The sequence below is a fragment of the Populus alba genome, chromosome 2, assembly GCF_005239225.2.
Source record: "Populus alba chromosome 2, ASM523922v2, whole genome shotgun sequence".
Lineage (NCBI taxonomy): Eukaryota > Viridiplantae > Streptophyta > Magnoliopsida > Malpighiales > Salicaceae > Populus > Populus alba.
Genome location: NC_133285.1, coordinates 15,143,727 through 15,157,364, shown reverse-complemented (window position 1 = coordinate 15,157,364; position 13,638 = coordinate 15,143,727). Strand labels below are relative to the sequence as shown.

The 13,638-nt window shown below is 32.8% G+C and overlaps 2 protein-coding genes across 3 annotated transcripts; both read right to left on the bottom strand.

Annotated features, from left to right (window-relative positions):
- Positions 1 to 147: 147 nt before the first annotated feature.
- Positions 148 to 3,877, bottom strand: LOC118049903 (purple acid phosphatase 15). 2 transcript variants are annotated; one of them, XM_035060070.2, is made up of 7 exons: positions 3,181 to 3,877; positions 2,862 to 3,062; positions 2,440 to 2,773; positions 2,137 to 2,354; positions 1,735 to 1,925; positions 1,155 to 1,439; positions 148 to 798 (listed from the first exon to the last, which is right to left on the bottom strand). In XM_035060070.2, exons 1-7 carry the CDS (start codon positions 3,473 to 3,475, stop codon positions 652 to 654), a joined length of 1,671 nt encoding a protein of 556 aa, XP_034915961.1. In that variant the 5' UTR covers positions 3,476 to 3,877; the 3' UTR covers positions 148 to 651. The 2 variants fall into 2 exon arrangements, with proteins under 2 accessions (XP_034915961.1, XP_034915962.1); XM_035060071.2 differs by having other exon boundaries at positions 2,862 to 3,087; positions 3,181 to 3,346.
- Positions 3,878 to 8,807: 4,930 nt separating this feature from the next.
- On the bottom strand, positions 8,808 to 12,586 carry LOC118049905 (protein XRI1). Its single transcript, XM_035060075.2, has 9 exons — positions 12,189 to 12,586; positions 11,356 to 11,420; positions 11,107 to 11,226; positions 10,882 to 11,018; positions 10,260 to 10,323; positions 10,069 to 10,168; positions 9,947 to 9,987; positions 9,754 to 9,837; positions 8,808 to 9,505 (listed from the first exon to the last, which is right to left on the bottom strand). Exons 1-9 carry the CDS (start codon positions 12,206 to 12,208, stop codon positions 9,231 to 9,233), a joined length of 906 nt encoding a protein of 301 aa, XP_034915966.1. The 5' UTR covers positions 12,209 to 12,586; the 3' UTR covers positions 8,808 to 9,230.
- Positions 12,587 to 13,638: the final 1,052 nt, after the last annotated feature.

Sequence of the window (13,638 nt, the reverse complement as noted above, 5' to 3'; positions counted from 1 at the left end):
CTGTCCAAAGTCTGTCGATGTGCTCATTCAAAGACGCGTGACTATTGGTTTATTCCAATCATATGAAACAAGACACAACGGCAAAGAAACATAAGCAAAAGATCATAAGATATGATAAATACCATTGATCATGCATTAGATAACGACTTGAAGAAAATACGAAATAGAACCATTCCAAGAATTTAACTACATTAAAATTTTATGTTCATGACATAGGCAGGCGAGCGAAATGGGAGCAGCCTAAACCATAAAAACAGGGTTGTAGGAGAACATACAGGCCTCGTCGTGCTGCTAGACGATGTAATATGATGAGAATTTAGGCGTTATACACATAGGTACCCAGTATAAATTATCACAGCAAGCCTTTCCTCTTCAACGTGAGCTTACAAGTTACAGGACAACAAATAGGTGAGCAATTTTACACCAAGTAATGACTTTTCTAGTATACTTATTTAGTGTTTGTGTGTAAGCAATCACTAGAACAACAAGATGCTTCTTATCCCATGTATCATATTTCTCCAGAAATAATTGTTAGGAAGTCATTTGTTCTTCTTAGTTCATCCCACTATATTGCAGAGGGTTTGCAGAAGGTAAAGAAATTGCAATGCTTTCACCAACATTTGAAAGCAGTCAATTTATAACCAAAGCTGCTCAAATGGATGCAAACCAACGTTCAGTTTGTTTGTACCGGACAGGGCATTTATCAGGTTGCCTCACTATGTAAATTTGATCCCCAACTGTACTGCGAGAGTCCTGGTTCCGGTGCCATGTCCATAAAGCCCAGGTCTGATTCTTCACCTGCAATTAACATTCAAGTCTGAGACCCTTGTGAAAGATTGCAGTACCGCGTATGAGGTAATGAGATTGGGAAGTAGGATTTCTCAGATTCACTGTGGTCGAGATGTATCCTGTATAAGAGCTATCAAATGGTCTTGAAAGTCATTGGTACAAGGAGAACATGGCAGGACATGTTTTTTCTGCACATGTTTTTCATCTTTCTCGATGGTATCAGAGCTAAAAACTATGGGATTTGAATCAACCACAAGAAACTTCCTGGAGGAACATCATTTTTTATGCATTCAGTTTATCAATAAACTTGCCTGCAGTCACATCTACTGGCAAGTGACTGGTCAAGCAGGGAGAGAGAGGGGTACCTCTAGAATTCCGTGGCCAAAACTACTTTCCCGGAAAGCACTATAATCAGGCTGTCTGTCCCAGCAAAACTGACCGGCTGCAGGGCCAGTTGTAAAGTTTAAGGCACAAAAACCACCAATGTGTTGATCAGGAGTGGTTGCGGGATCTGGACAGTTACCAGGTTCATCAGCATGCCCAACAGCCATCTTTTCTCGGTTGCCTCCATCTCCAACAACAATATGCACAGGACCACATGGATCTAATGTGTAATTATAAACTCGATTTGACCTCTCGTAGGCATGAACCTGGTCATGATCAGTGCGCAGATAGAAGTTCAGAAAGGTAAATGACCTTAATACATCAAATACAAGACTAGTTTCGAAATCTTATGCAGGGAAACAAGCTAGGCACAGGAAAAAGACTCAGAAGGAAAAATGCAGAGATTCCAATTTATCCAGCTGAAACTTTTTAAGAATTTTTTCTCATAGCATTTCAAATGAGTCAAATCAATCCAGTTTATATGTTGAATCCTTCATTTTCTTTTGTAGTTCGGGGATAATTCATTTGAAAATCAGAAAAAAAGCAGCCCTCGTCACTTACATGTCCATTGAAGACTATATCAACAGCATATGAGTAAAGCAATTCTTCCATGGCCGCCATCATACACTCTGCCTCTCTGTAATGGGCGTTGTAAGAACTATACCAAGGTGGATGCCATACTGCTACCAGCCATGGAGTAACAAATCGATCAACATTAGCCAAGTCTCTCTCCAGCCACCTGTACTGATCAGCTGTAAGAAGAAACCAAACCATACAGATAAAATAACAAGACGAACACTTTAAACCAAGATACCAAAACCATGCAGCTTGTTCAATTACTTGTACAAATCGAAACTCAAAATTTTCCAAGTGTGTTTCTCAATGACTTGAGTTGCAGAAGCAGAACACCAGATAACTAAATCATCATAGTATCGAGTATAAAAGAAAATCCACAATACGTACATGATTTATGATAAGCAATGTATGCTCCAAGCATGACAAAATGTATGCCTCCTGCGTTGAAGGAGTAGTAGAATGCAGATGAAGATCCACTTTCTTTAGCTGGGAACGCAAAACGAGAACTGTAAGCCACAAATGTTTGGTTCCCAACTTGTTTTTCTATTTCATGGTTTCCTTCCACCACCATTAATGGAACCTTAGAAACTAAAGGTTGCATGAACCTGTAAAAATTTACAAATTAAAACATTAACAATACAATCCCCACTAGCAGATTGCGATAACAATGAAATCAAACTACATGCATACCTTCCCCAGTAATCCCAACGAGGCTGGTAAGTCTCGTGGACGGGGGAGTTAGGAAAGGAGCAAGAATAGCAGTCACAGCCAGTTCCATTTGTAAGATACAAGTTTGCATAAGTTACATCCCCAACCAATAAAGCAAGTTGAGGTTTATTACTAATAACATGACTGATTGTGGTACTTGTGTTGTATGTAAGACCAAGATCCCCCATGATAGCTATTCTTTTTGGATAGTTTTTTGGACTTGAAACTGGCATTGTTTTGAAACTATAAACATCACTCAATGCACCTATTGAAGGATCTCCACATCGATAATAGTATAATTTGTCAGGTTTTAACCCTGTAAACACCAACAAAAAAAGACGCAAAGAAATTAAACAAGAATTTACACCATGTTTCGCCAATGGAATAGCAGATAATATATCTACCTGTGAGGCGAGCATGATGGATGATGCCAGAAGTGTAGTTCTGAAGACCTTCAAAAGGATAAAGCTGACTGTAAACAAGGGAATAGCCCTTTGCTTCATGATTTAATGGATTCCTCAATTTCCCATATCGAACAACGCTTGCAACACTTTTCGGGTCTAATGGTGTTATGTTCTTATTATGGTTACTCATTTGAAATTCTCCTGTAAAAAACATGGAAAAAAACACCTGATCGCAGCGTCAAACGGGTCCTAAATGATAGTATCAATTACAAATTAAAGAAATTAAGACAGACAGGAATATTTCATAATTCATAATTACCTGTGATCCATGAAATCCAAACAGAGTCATAAGTGGCAGAGAGAGACAGAGAAATTTGCTCAGGCTGGAAACCTTTGACCCGGCGGCGAACTCGGGGATCGGCGTCGGGCAAATCTACGGCGTTGCCGCGCAAACTGACGTCAAAAGGGACGGTACGGGGCTCAAATGGGCCATCCAAAGTTGACGGAATGACATTACTCCTAATGTTGTTGCCATAAACAACAAAAGATACAAAAGAACAATAAGATATGAACACCACCACCACCACTTGTAAACTGAAATTAAAGAATCCCATGATCACTAGTCATCAGAAATCTGATCCATCGCAACCAGGTTTAAAAGCTTAAGATGGAGATGGAGAGAAAGAGTGATAGAGAACAATCAGTAAAGGTTGGCTTAGAAAAAGTGAAGTTGCAGGGAGGGAAGATCCAGACAATCTGATGTTGATGAGGGTGATCGTCTTTTTTTCTTTGTTTTCGGACAGTTAGAAAGCCGTTATGGAGAAGAAAGACATGTTGCCTGTCCTGGGCGTGTGGCTTCTCTAGACTGTGAGTGAATGAATGATTAACCTTTTTGGCAGGGCATGAGCATTACATACAGTTTCTGTCTCGAAGCTCGAATGATGCCATGCCAGGTGTGACGTCATCTATATTCTAGGTTTCTAGCCTAGTTTTGCTATCACGAGAGCATCTTTTACGTAATATTCTCGTCATTCCATCCTATCCCCTACCATGTCTATCATCGACAAAACCTACCTCGAAAAATTGGGATTACTATCAATATCCGCATAGAAGACTTAATCATATTTTTCAAACATAATTTAATATTAAAATATCAAATTTAAACCCTATTTCTTTGCTGTAAAGTAATTTATTTTTAAAAAATAAATTCTGAAAAAGTGAATAATTTTTCAATGTTTGATAATATAATGAAAAATAAGTTGAAAAATATTTTCTAGTATTTGATCATGTCATGAAAAAATAAGTTGGAAAATAAAAAACAGATCTTACAAATTAAAAATTTAAATGAGAATGAAATTGAAAAAAAAATATAATTTTATAAATTATCTCAAATAAAATAAAATAAGTAATAATCAATAGAACGAGGGCCAGATTTAATAGATAAAAAATTTTAATTAAAAAATGATAAAGTAAAAGCAAATAACAATCATAAAAATGAAAATCAAAGTTAATGTAAAAATTAAATTCTAAGGGATGAAAATTGAAAAATAAATATTCAAAACAAAATATATATATAACAATCAAAAGTTTAAGAACCAAATTTGATATAATCAACAAATAATATGATATTTATAAATTATTCATAACTTTCAAAAAGTATTTTCATCTAAAATAAAAAGAAAAACACTTTTTCTGGAAATCAAGCCAAATTTTTCTTTGACTGAAAAATGTTTTCTATTGGTTAACTTTTCTAATAACAAATAAATACAAAAAATTTGTAAAGTGATTTTTCAAAAATTATTTTTTCTAGAAACAAACACACCTTAATAAACAAAACTTGAATTATATATAATATATATATATAATATATATATATAGTATATATATATCAAAACATATTATTTTAATAAATTTTTTAAATTGAATTCATCTAAGCCCGAGTCAGTCAAATACCACATCAACCCGCTATGCCAATTCAAATTTCAAAATTATGGTTGAAATAACTTATTCTCCAATATTGAGGAACCAATCACAAAAGAATAAAAAAAATAACACCCCAAGTCTTTTGACTCTTGCACTAATTTTTGGGTGCCACGGCACATCATCAACATTGAAAGTACATGTAAACTAATCACTATGCATGATATTTATATTAGCAATAAGGTTTTTCATTAAAAAATATCATTCTTTCATTAAAAAAAAACACTTCAAGTCCAGTTTTAATCAAAAAATCATTTTCCTAAATAAAATGGATGAATTTTTTTTATTTATTTAGGAGGCCACAACATAAAATTATCAATCTAACATAAATTAGATGCGATTAATAATTAATTATCTCTAGCAAGTTGGTGGTTGATTAATTTCAAGTGAACCTTACAAGCACGCAACAAGTACAATTTTTAAAATAGTTGTGGGGACAAAAAAGGTGGAATTCTAAACAGAAATTGTTTGTTTTTATAATAATTTTAAAATTCAGCCCAGCTTAGTATCTGACCGACATGTAATTTAACCGACTTTAAGCTGGAACTAGGTCAGATTAAATAAAAAATAAGAGAAGAAAAAATCCATTATGACCTGATAACTTAATTGATCCGGTAAAATCCAGTCAAAAATCTGATTACAATTCGTCAACTTTTGTTTTTGTTTTTTACTAAAACAATGTCATTTTGATTTTTTTTTTAAAAAAATTAACTCGAGCGAACTCAGTGACCTGATCAAAAACTTGAAACCCGAGTCTTAGACCGGGCCAGATCTTAAAAACTATGGTTTCTATATTTGTAATTGCATGTAAAAATATGTTTAATTTGAAAAAAAAACATTATATTTATATTTTTTTAGTAATTTTGATATGTTGATATAAAATATTCAAAATCTAAAAAATAAAAATTTTCATATATTTTAATTTTTTTAAAAAAAAACACTACTAATTACAGCATCAAACAACACTTAATATATTTGCTATATTCATATTTTTATGTTACTTTTAAAAAAAGCATGTTATTTAACAGATAAAAAGTGATTAATATATGTTAAAACTATATAAAAAAAATCATCCAAAAAGACATTAAATTAATGACTATCCAACTTAGATACACTTTGATATAAAAATATTCAAATCACATGGCTGAACATACAATTAATTTAATATTTCCCAAGGAATGAAGAAAGAACAGTACCGTAAAAGAGTGCCCGTGATTCCACATGATCACATCAATTTCAGGCAGTCTTCTGAACTTTGTCTGCCCACAAGGGGCGCTGAGAATGTGCCTCCTTCCCTTTGTCTTTCTTCCTTTTTCTTTTTCTTTTTCCTTTTTCTTTTTCTCATCTCCCTCAGAACATTTTCTCCGCAGCCATGCGTGGAAATTGGAACCTCTCCTCCCTCGCCTGTTCCTCCTTTCCAGGAGACCATTGGTCTCTGCAGTTCTCCTAGGGATTAAAAAAGCTCCAAGAATAATAATAATCAATGTCATGTTTTCCAGTGTCTGACTACTCCTTAAAATTAAAATTAAAATAAACTTAAAAACATGTGGGAATAAAAGCTGTGTATTTTTTTTTTTTTTTTTTCATTTTGCGCCTCTCGACGTAAAATTTAGCATTGAGATGGGGGTATTTTTATATTTTAACAAACAAAATGTTTTCCAGCTCTCTTCTGTTATGTTTTGTTTTTTTTTTTTTAAATAATGGTATTACTAAAAGAACCTCTTATATAAAAAAAAGCTTTTTGTGCGGGGCTGTGTTGTAATTTCCTTTTTACACTTATTTTGCCCCCCCAACTCATTTGTTCTTCTTATTTTTTTTAGCACGTGATTACGTGGCCTAGACTATCACAGACTTATTTTTTTATTTTAGTTAATACTATTTTTTATAATGTTTTTTTAAATAATTTTAAAACTTATATTTTAGTTAATATCCCTTTTTTTTTTAGTTTAACGTGAGTGTTCGGGTCAGTTTGTGCGCACCTCGATTAATCCCACGGGCCCTGAAGTTAACGACCATGTAAGCCTCCAGTGATCATCATATGAGTAACCTAGAGCTCGAACCTGAGACCACAGATGGAGCAAACCTCTTGATCCCAAGCTCTTACCACTGGGCCATCATCTAGATGATTAATATCTCTTTTTTATTCTTATGAGTCTTTACTTTGTTTATTTATGATGCAGAATATTTGGCAAAGAAATTTAAAGCACAACCTAATAGGTACATAGTAAAGACGAAAAAGTAATGGCTATTGCACGCCAAAATTTAAATAGCATTGAATAGGTATCATTAATCATGCAAGTTAGGTATCATTAATCATGCAAGTTACAAGTAGAATAAATAAGCAATGTAAGAATTGCTTTATGATCAATCAACTTTTGTATTCTAGAATATTCAAAATAATCTTTAAGACTTCTCTCATTTTCTGGTGGATTCCAGATGAACCTTTGAGCGTGAATGCGAGGATCCCTTTGTGTATCTTCTCGTTGCGTCAATTTAGCCTGTTTTGAATTGAGTTTTATATATATATATATATATATTGTATGTGTTTATTATTTGAAGATATTATTCTGAGTTATTTATAATTTTTATATATATTTTATATAAACAAACTTAATTTTAAAAAATAAAAAATATTTTAATATATATATAGACTTGCATTATATTTTATTCAATTAGTTTCATATTTATATCTATTTTAACGGTTGTTTGATTGGATAAAAAAATATTTTAATAAATAAATTTAGTAAATAAAACAAACTAAATGTCTTTTATTACAATATCTAATACCTTTATTTATATTTATTTCCTGAGTTTTCTATTTTAATTTTAATCATAATTTTATTAACAGTAATCTCCGCTCACAATTTACTATCATCTGTTCCAAAATATTTTTGATTTCTAAAATTTCTTTACAAATAGCAATCTCCACTCATAATTTTTTCAACCACCACAGCCATCTCAATCATCATTATCGTTATTACCACCCAACACCACTGCTCCACCCCTTCAGGACCACCACCACCACCACCACCTCGTTCTAGTAAATATTGCTCATTGAAAAACACTTTACGGAAACAAAGGCACCTTCAAAAAAATAAAACAAAAAAACAACATAGAAACTTTTCACGGGGAACCGGGCCTCTGTTATATACACAAAAATTTAAGAAAATGATTTTTCTCAACTTATCCCATATTCTCATGCTTCCACATTTTATTCTATTTATTAACAAATTGAAAATATTAAAATAATATTATTTTAAAAAAAATTAAAATTTTAAATATTTTTAAAACGTAAAAACTAACCGTGTCCAAGTGTTAATATTATTGATGCCAGATTTATTAATCCAAAATCAACCACAATCTGTCAGGATCAATAAAAATCTGCGACAAATCTGGAAATGTTGTGTATTTGGAATTCAGAATTCCTACTATCTTCACAAAACATGGATGAAGACCAAGGAAAAAATAACATGCCTTCTGACATAGATTAACAAGTTGACGATGTTTTCAAAAATATTTTTTAAAAAAAATTAATTTTCCTTAATTTTTTATTTTAAATTAATTTTTTGATGTTTTTCTAATTGATTTAATATAATAATATTAATTTTTTTAAAAAAATATTAAAAAAATATTATTTTAATAAATTTCCACACAAAAATAACTTTTCTTTTAAAACAATAATCATTACCATTCTTCCACCCACCATAAACAAATTGAATTGTCCAGAAGGACCACAACATTAGTGAATCAAAGATATTGGTACCTAGGAAAACTTTAATGTAGCTGTCTGATTTCCATAAAGCACGCCACATTTTTGCCGCACAAAACAGCCTTTAAATCATCTATAGATAACACAGTACATCCTGGAAGAATGTTCTCAATCAGAAAACCTTGCGGCAGTGCAATCGATGACTCTAATCTCCTTGTAGTAAAAATCAAACTGTTTATGTGAAAATTGCATCCAGATTAACTAAAAATCAGACAAATGGTGGTGCTTTCACTCCATATTTAATACAACTTCCATCTCTGATACATAAATCCAGAACCAAAGCTTTGCACAACAAAAGAAATTCGGTGAAAGCACTTACAGGGCAGTTCTGAAGCTGAGAGAACATTCAGAAATAAGCCAAAAGTTTTTCTGTCATCTTAATACCATGCAACTATGTATAGAACAGCAGCCATGGACACCTAAAATGCTATCCGGAAACACAAACACTTTGAGGTGGTGATTTATGAGTTCGAAGAACAGCTTGAACGAAAGAAGAGAAAAACACTATGAACTTCTGTACTTGAAGGTCGAGAATAATATAGCAAAAAATTCAACCTTTGAACACATCAGGGGACTCAGGCTGCTGCAACATGCAAAGTTTGGAAATACACTTTGTCTAATCAGCCCTTGGTTCTCATTATTGTAATACTTCCTTTCCCTCCCTCTGTGCGAATTTTAGTTTTGCCAACAACAGGCTTCCCAGAGAAAGCAGACATGGGGTAAACAACAGGATCTTCATCCTTTTGCTTTGATTTTGATGGTGGTGGAGTACGGATCCGCTGGTTTATTTCATTCAGAGTAACATCTCCATGCACGCCGCAGGGTTTGATGAAAGCAAATGGATAGGCAACAGAAGTAGCTAACTTAGTGGGTGTCTGGATGAAGGACTTTGTACCTGAGGATATATAAAGGCACAGTTACTTTCTAATTTTTTTTTTATATATAAAAAAATCTCCAACAAAAGCAGGAAAGTATAATCCAGATATCTCCAAAGATACAAATAACATTCTGAATAACACCAGGAATGTTATAGCGGTATGGTACTTCTATGCTTCGTCTGGCTCCCTCTCATGAAATGGTATAACATATTAAGCTTTTAGTAGATACAGGCAAGAAAAGGAATGATTGATAACAGAAAGACACCTTTAAAAACAACATTTCGAGGTGTTCGAGTAACACATTTTTGAACCGTACTAGCTTCAAACTCAGGCGGGTCATTGCAGAAATCTACAGCAACAAAATAATATTAGACACTTTACAAAATACATACGAAGAAAAAGAAAGCTTAATAAAGATGGACTTGGACACTTTCTGAACTAGAAAGTTCATGTCATACCTGAAATATCAATTTGAATATCGGATGCTCCAGGGAAATTCCTGAGTGTCACATGACAAAACAATCAGATTGTAGTTGAATAGTAATGAGGTGTAGAAGTCTTAAAGTTAAAACTAGCATACATATCATTGGGACTGAAATGCATCCCCGAGTCATTAATACAGTCTGCAATCCAATGCTCAGATGACTGATCCAGACCATTGTAACAGGAGGCTGACATATCTACAAAAACATGCTGAACCACAATTAGAAAACCTAGCGTGCAGATTCAAGTTCATATCTGTTTTAGCACAGAACTTTGCAAGAGATAAACCTTGATACCCAGAATCCCACTGTGATGCTTGAGGGAAAACTTCTTCAAGTGACTCTTCTGTCTCCTAAAGATAGAACCAAAAACATAAATAGTGGGAATCTCCAATAAGGGGGAAATCCATTCTCTAAAGTAAATAGAGTGCACATTTTTACTCCACCATGAATAATATGAAGTCAGAGAAAGAAAAGATGTTCAATTAGCTCAATCCTAGATTTCCGACAAATCTAAAAACTGCACTGCAGGCAATGTTCTCAAAGCTCCACACCCATTTCATTAGATAACTAAGAGTAACCACCATAGCTCCCACAAATGGTTTGCATGTGGATGCAAATTATATGATTTTCATAATTAACAACGTAAAACTTGTATTAGTATAAAATTCAAATTTCACATTCTTCTATCATCAGTCAGGTCACAATTTTCCCAAGGAGAATCCTAGAGCTTGAATATCAACTTGGAGGTCTTGAATTCAAATTTCAAAGGTTTGGAGGCAGAGGGTTAATGAGATAGAGAAGGACTACATCTTATGTAGTAACAGAGGCCCGTTGATCGCCAAATGTACAACCACCAAATTAAAATAAGAACATGCTTTAGTCATGATAGATAGATAAGCAACACTTACATTTGATTTTAAAAATACAGAAGTTAAATCTTCATCACAAAAGGGAGAATCTGCTAAATGAGTGTCAAACTGTAGCCGACGTCTTTTAAATTGGAAACAAGTCTCCCTCCGTTCTTCTGGTTCCTTGTTCATGTTATCTGACATCCACTCTTTCAAATTAAAAAGATAACTGACAACTAGCAATTTTTTTATAAAAAAAAAACTGCAAGGAGACTAACACCATACCATTATGATTAGCATGGTAAGCCAACTCCCCACAAGCCTTAACCGGAGTTGTTTCATCAAGCATGTAGGAAAGATCCTCGCCATTCAGAGTCACTTCATTCCATAAACGTTGAGGAGCGTCTATTCAAAATAACAAGAGCAACTAAACATCAGCAACTTCATTTATTTTTGTTGTTTCATCCTAAGGCTAGGTGCAGCAATGTATCATCTCTTAAGAGCATATTAGGAGGCACAGAAGCAGCAACTTACCAACACCAGCATCTTTTTGGAAACAGTAATCCTCACCTTGCCAACCCCAATGTTCACCACTTCCACTTCACAACGCAAAGACGAACACAGATTAAGGATTATGCATATACATTTCTAAGATCTTAACAAGAAGCATAAGCAAATAGGGTCAACGATTGGTAAAATATAGTACAGGTTACGAAGAACAGCAAAAGCAGTAAAAGTAAAGCATAATCACAAACCACACCAAGCAAAATCAAACCCAAAATGGAAAACACACACCAGCAAGATAAAAACAAAACAACAAACAGTAGCAGATAGCATACTGTAAAGAAACAGAAATGGTAAAAATAAAATTGCAGCAATTGGATCAAATTGTAGTGCAGGATCAAGGAACATAACCCTCGCTTGGATCTCTTAGCCCAGATGATAACATTCTATCATAATCTTTTTTAGGTATATCTGCTTGTCAACATAAATTTAGCATAACACGATAATCAAAAAGCAAAAAAAAAAAAAAAGACCCACCAAAACATTCAGAGCCCACATCCCTTATCATCATCACTCAAAATGTTACAAGATAAATCTAGCAAATCCAAAAGCTAATAAAAAATAAAACAATGTAGCAAATCAAATCAAATCTTTTTTCTTCTTCTTTTCCAACACAACTAAAAACACGAAAAGCAAAAAAAATTATCAAATAAAAATGAAAGTCCATGAAAACCCATCTCACAAAACCAGCATTTAATCACTCAAAAACAAAAAATAATATTAAAACTAAAAGAAAGGGGAAAAAAATTGCATTTTGAACTAAACCCAGAAAACGAAAACAAGTAAAAAAGATAGAAATTTACTTGTCATTGTTATAATCCATCGCCTTCTCTTCTCTTCTCTTTTCTCACTTACAACTACCATAAAAAGTAGCCGTTGCACAGAAATAGATCGACAGAAAACTAAATAAATAAATATTTTCAACTACTTGAGTAGTAGTAACAGTATGTTCTTGTTCTCTGCTTGAGATGTGTGCTATCTTTTTCTATCTTTCTCTCTCCCTGTCTCATCTTTCGACTCTCTTCCTTGTATTTATTGCATCGAACGAAGTCACGAAGGAAGTAGGAGTCCTTTGCATCTGGTCTCTCACACTCGCTCAATGTAAGGAGAATCTCACGGTTTTTATTCTTATTTAAAAATAAAATAAAACAGGGAGAAAGACATGGACCACGGCAGGACGGGACGGAACCCTCCCACTAAAGTAAGTCCGTTGCTCCCGGGATTATCTTTGATTATTTCCTTATAATAGTTATCAATAACAATCCAGATTTCTTGCCAAAATTAAAAATTCATGGGCCCTTTGCTATCTTTTTGGACCCTCATTTATTATTTGCTATAGAGTATAGCAATTAATAGATTAACATTGTGATTTATCAATTAACTTGAAGTTTTAATTCAAGATTTGAAGATTGATCTGGTTAAAATTAATAATACAGAGAATCAACCTTTATTTAGATTAAACTTGTCAATATTTTCATAGTTTTTATCTAAATAAAATTATTTTATTTTTATTATTTTATTAACATTTTTTTTAATCTAATGAACCTAGATTAATTCATAGATTTATAGGTTAACTTGCTCAATACATGATCAAAATAAGATTTTATAATCATATTCTCGATAACAATCTTAGATCTTAAGCACCCAATATCAAGTTTAAGGTAATTGAAGTTGGATAAAAACTAAATTCAAACGTGTCGAAATTAATAAAACTTAAAATTGAGTTGGAATAGAGTAATATACCATTTAGAAATGTGATGCAAACCACGTTCCTTAAAAATTATAATTTTTTTGTTAATAATTATTATTTTTATGTTTTGAAGCGCTGATCTCAAAAATATTTTTTTAAAATAAAAAAAATATTATTTTAATGTATTTTCGATATAAAAAGTATTTTGAAATGTATTTCACAATTACTCTTTTAAATAGACTCTAAAATAAAATAAAAGAAAGAACAAAATCTCCAACTCAAATAAGATATAATTATTTTATTTTATTAAAATTAACAAAAACAAATGTAAAAAAAAAAAAAAAAACACATGTATGGTAGGCAAAATGTCCTTAATAAAAATGGTGTCTGTGTTCTGTATTATGCACGGGGTTTTCCCTATGTTTTCACCACGTGAATAGTTTAGCGCGTGAGTAAAAATTTGTTCAATTTTAGCGTAGCGACGCGCCACCACAAGCACGAGATTTTCGTTTTTAAAACGGTTGGAAACGTTCCTAAAATCATAAATATCAATTTTAAAACTG

Excerpts from the sequence above, each read along its gene's own strand:
- LOC118049905 (XM_035060075.2), bottom strand. The coding sequence starts at position 12,208 with ATGGATTATAACAATGACAA. Across the intron at positions 11,421-12,188 it reads ATGGATTATAACAATGACAA|TGGAAGTGGTGAACATTGGG; the intron begins GTAAATTTCTAT and ends TGCGTTGTGAAG. Across the intron at positions 9,838-9,946 it reads TATTCAAATTGATATTTCAG|ATTTCTGCAATGACCCGCCT; the intron begins GTATGACATGAA and ends TTGTTGCTGTAG.
- LOC118049903 (XM_035060070.2), bottom strand. The coding sequence starts at position 3,475 with ATGGGATTCTTTAATTTCAGTTTACAAGTGGTGGTGGTGGTGTTCATA. Across the intron at positions 3,063-3,180 it reads TTGGATTTCATGGATCACAG|GAGAATTTCAAATGAGTAAC; the intron begins GTAATTATGAAT and ends TGTTTTTTACAG. Across the intron at positions 2,355-2,439 it reads CGTTGGGATTACTGGGGAAG|GTTCATGCAACCTTTAGTTT; the intron begins GTATGCATGTAG and ends AAATTTTTACAG.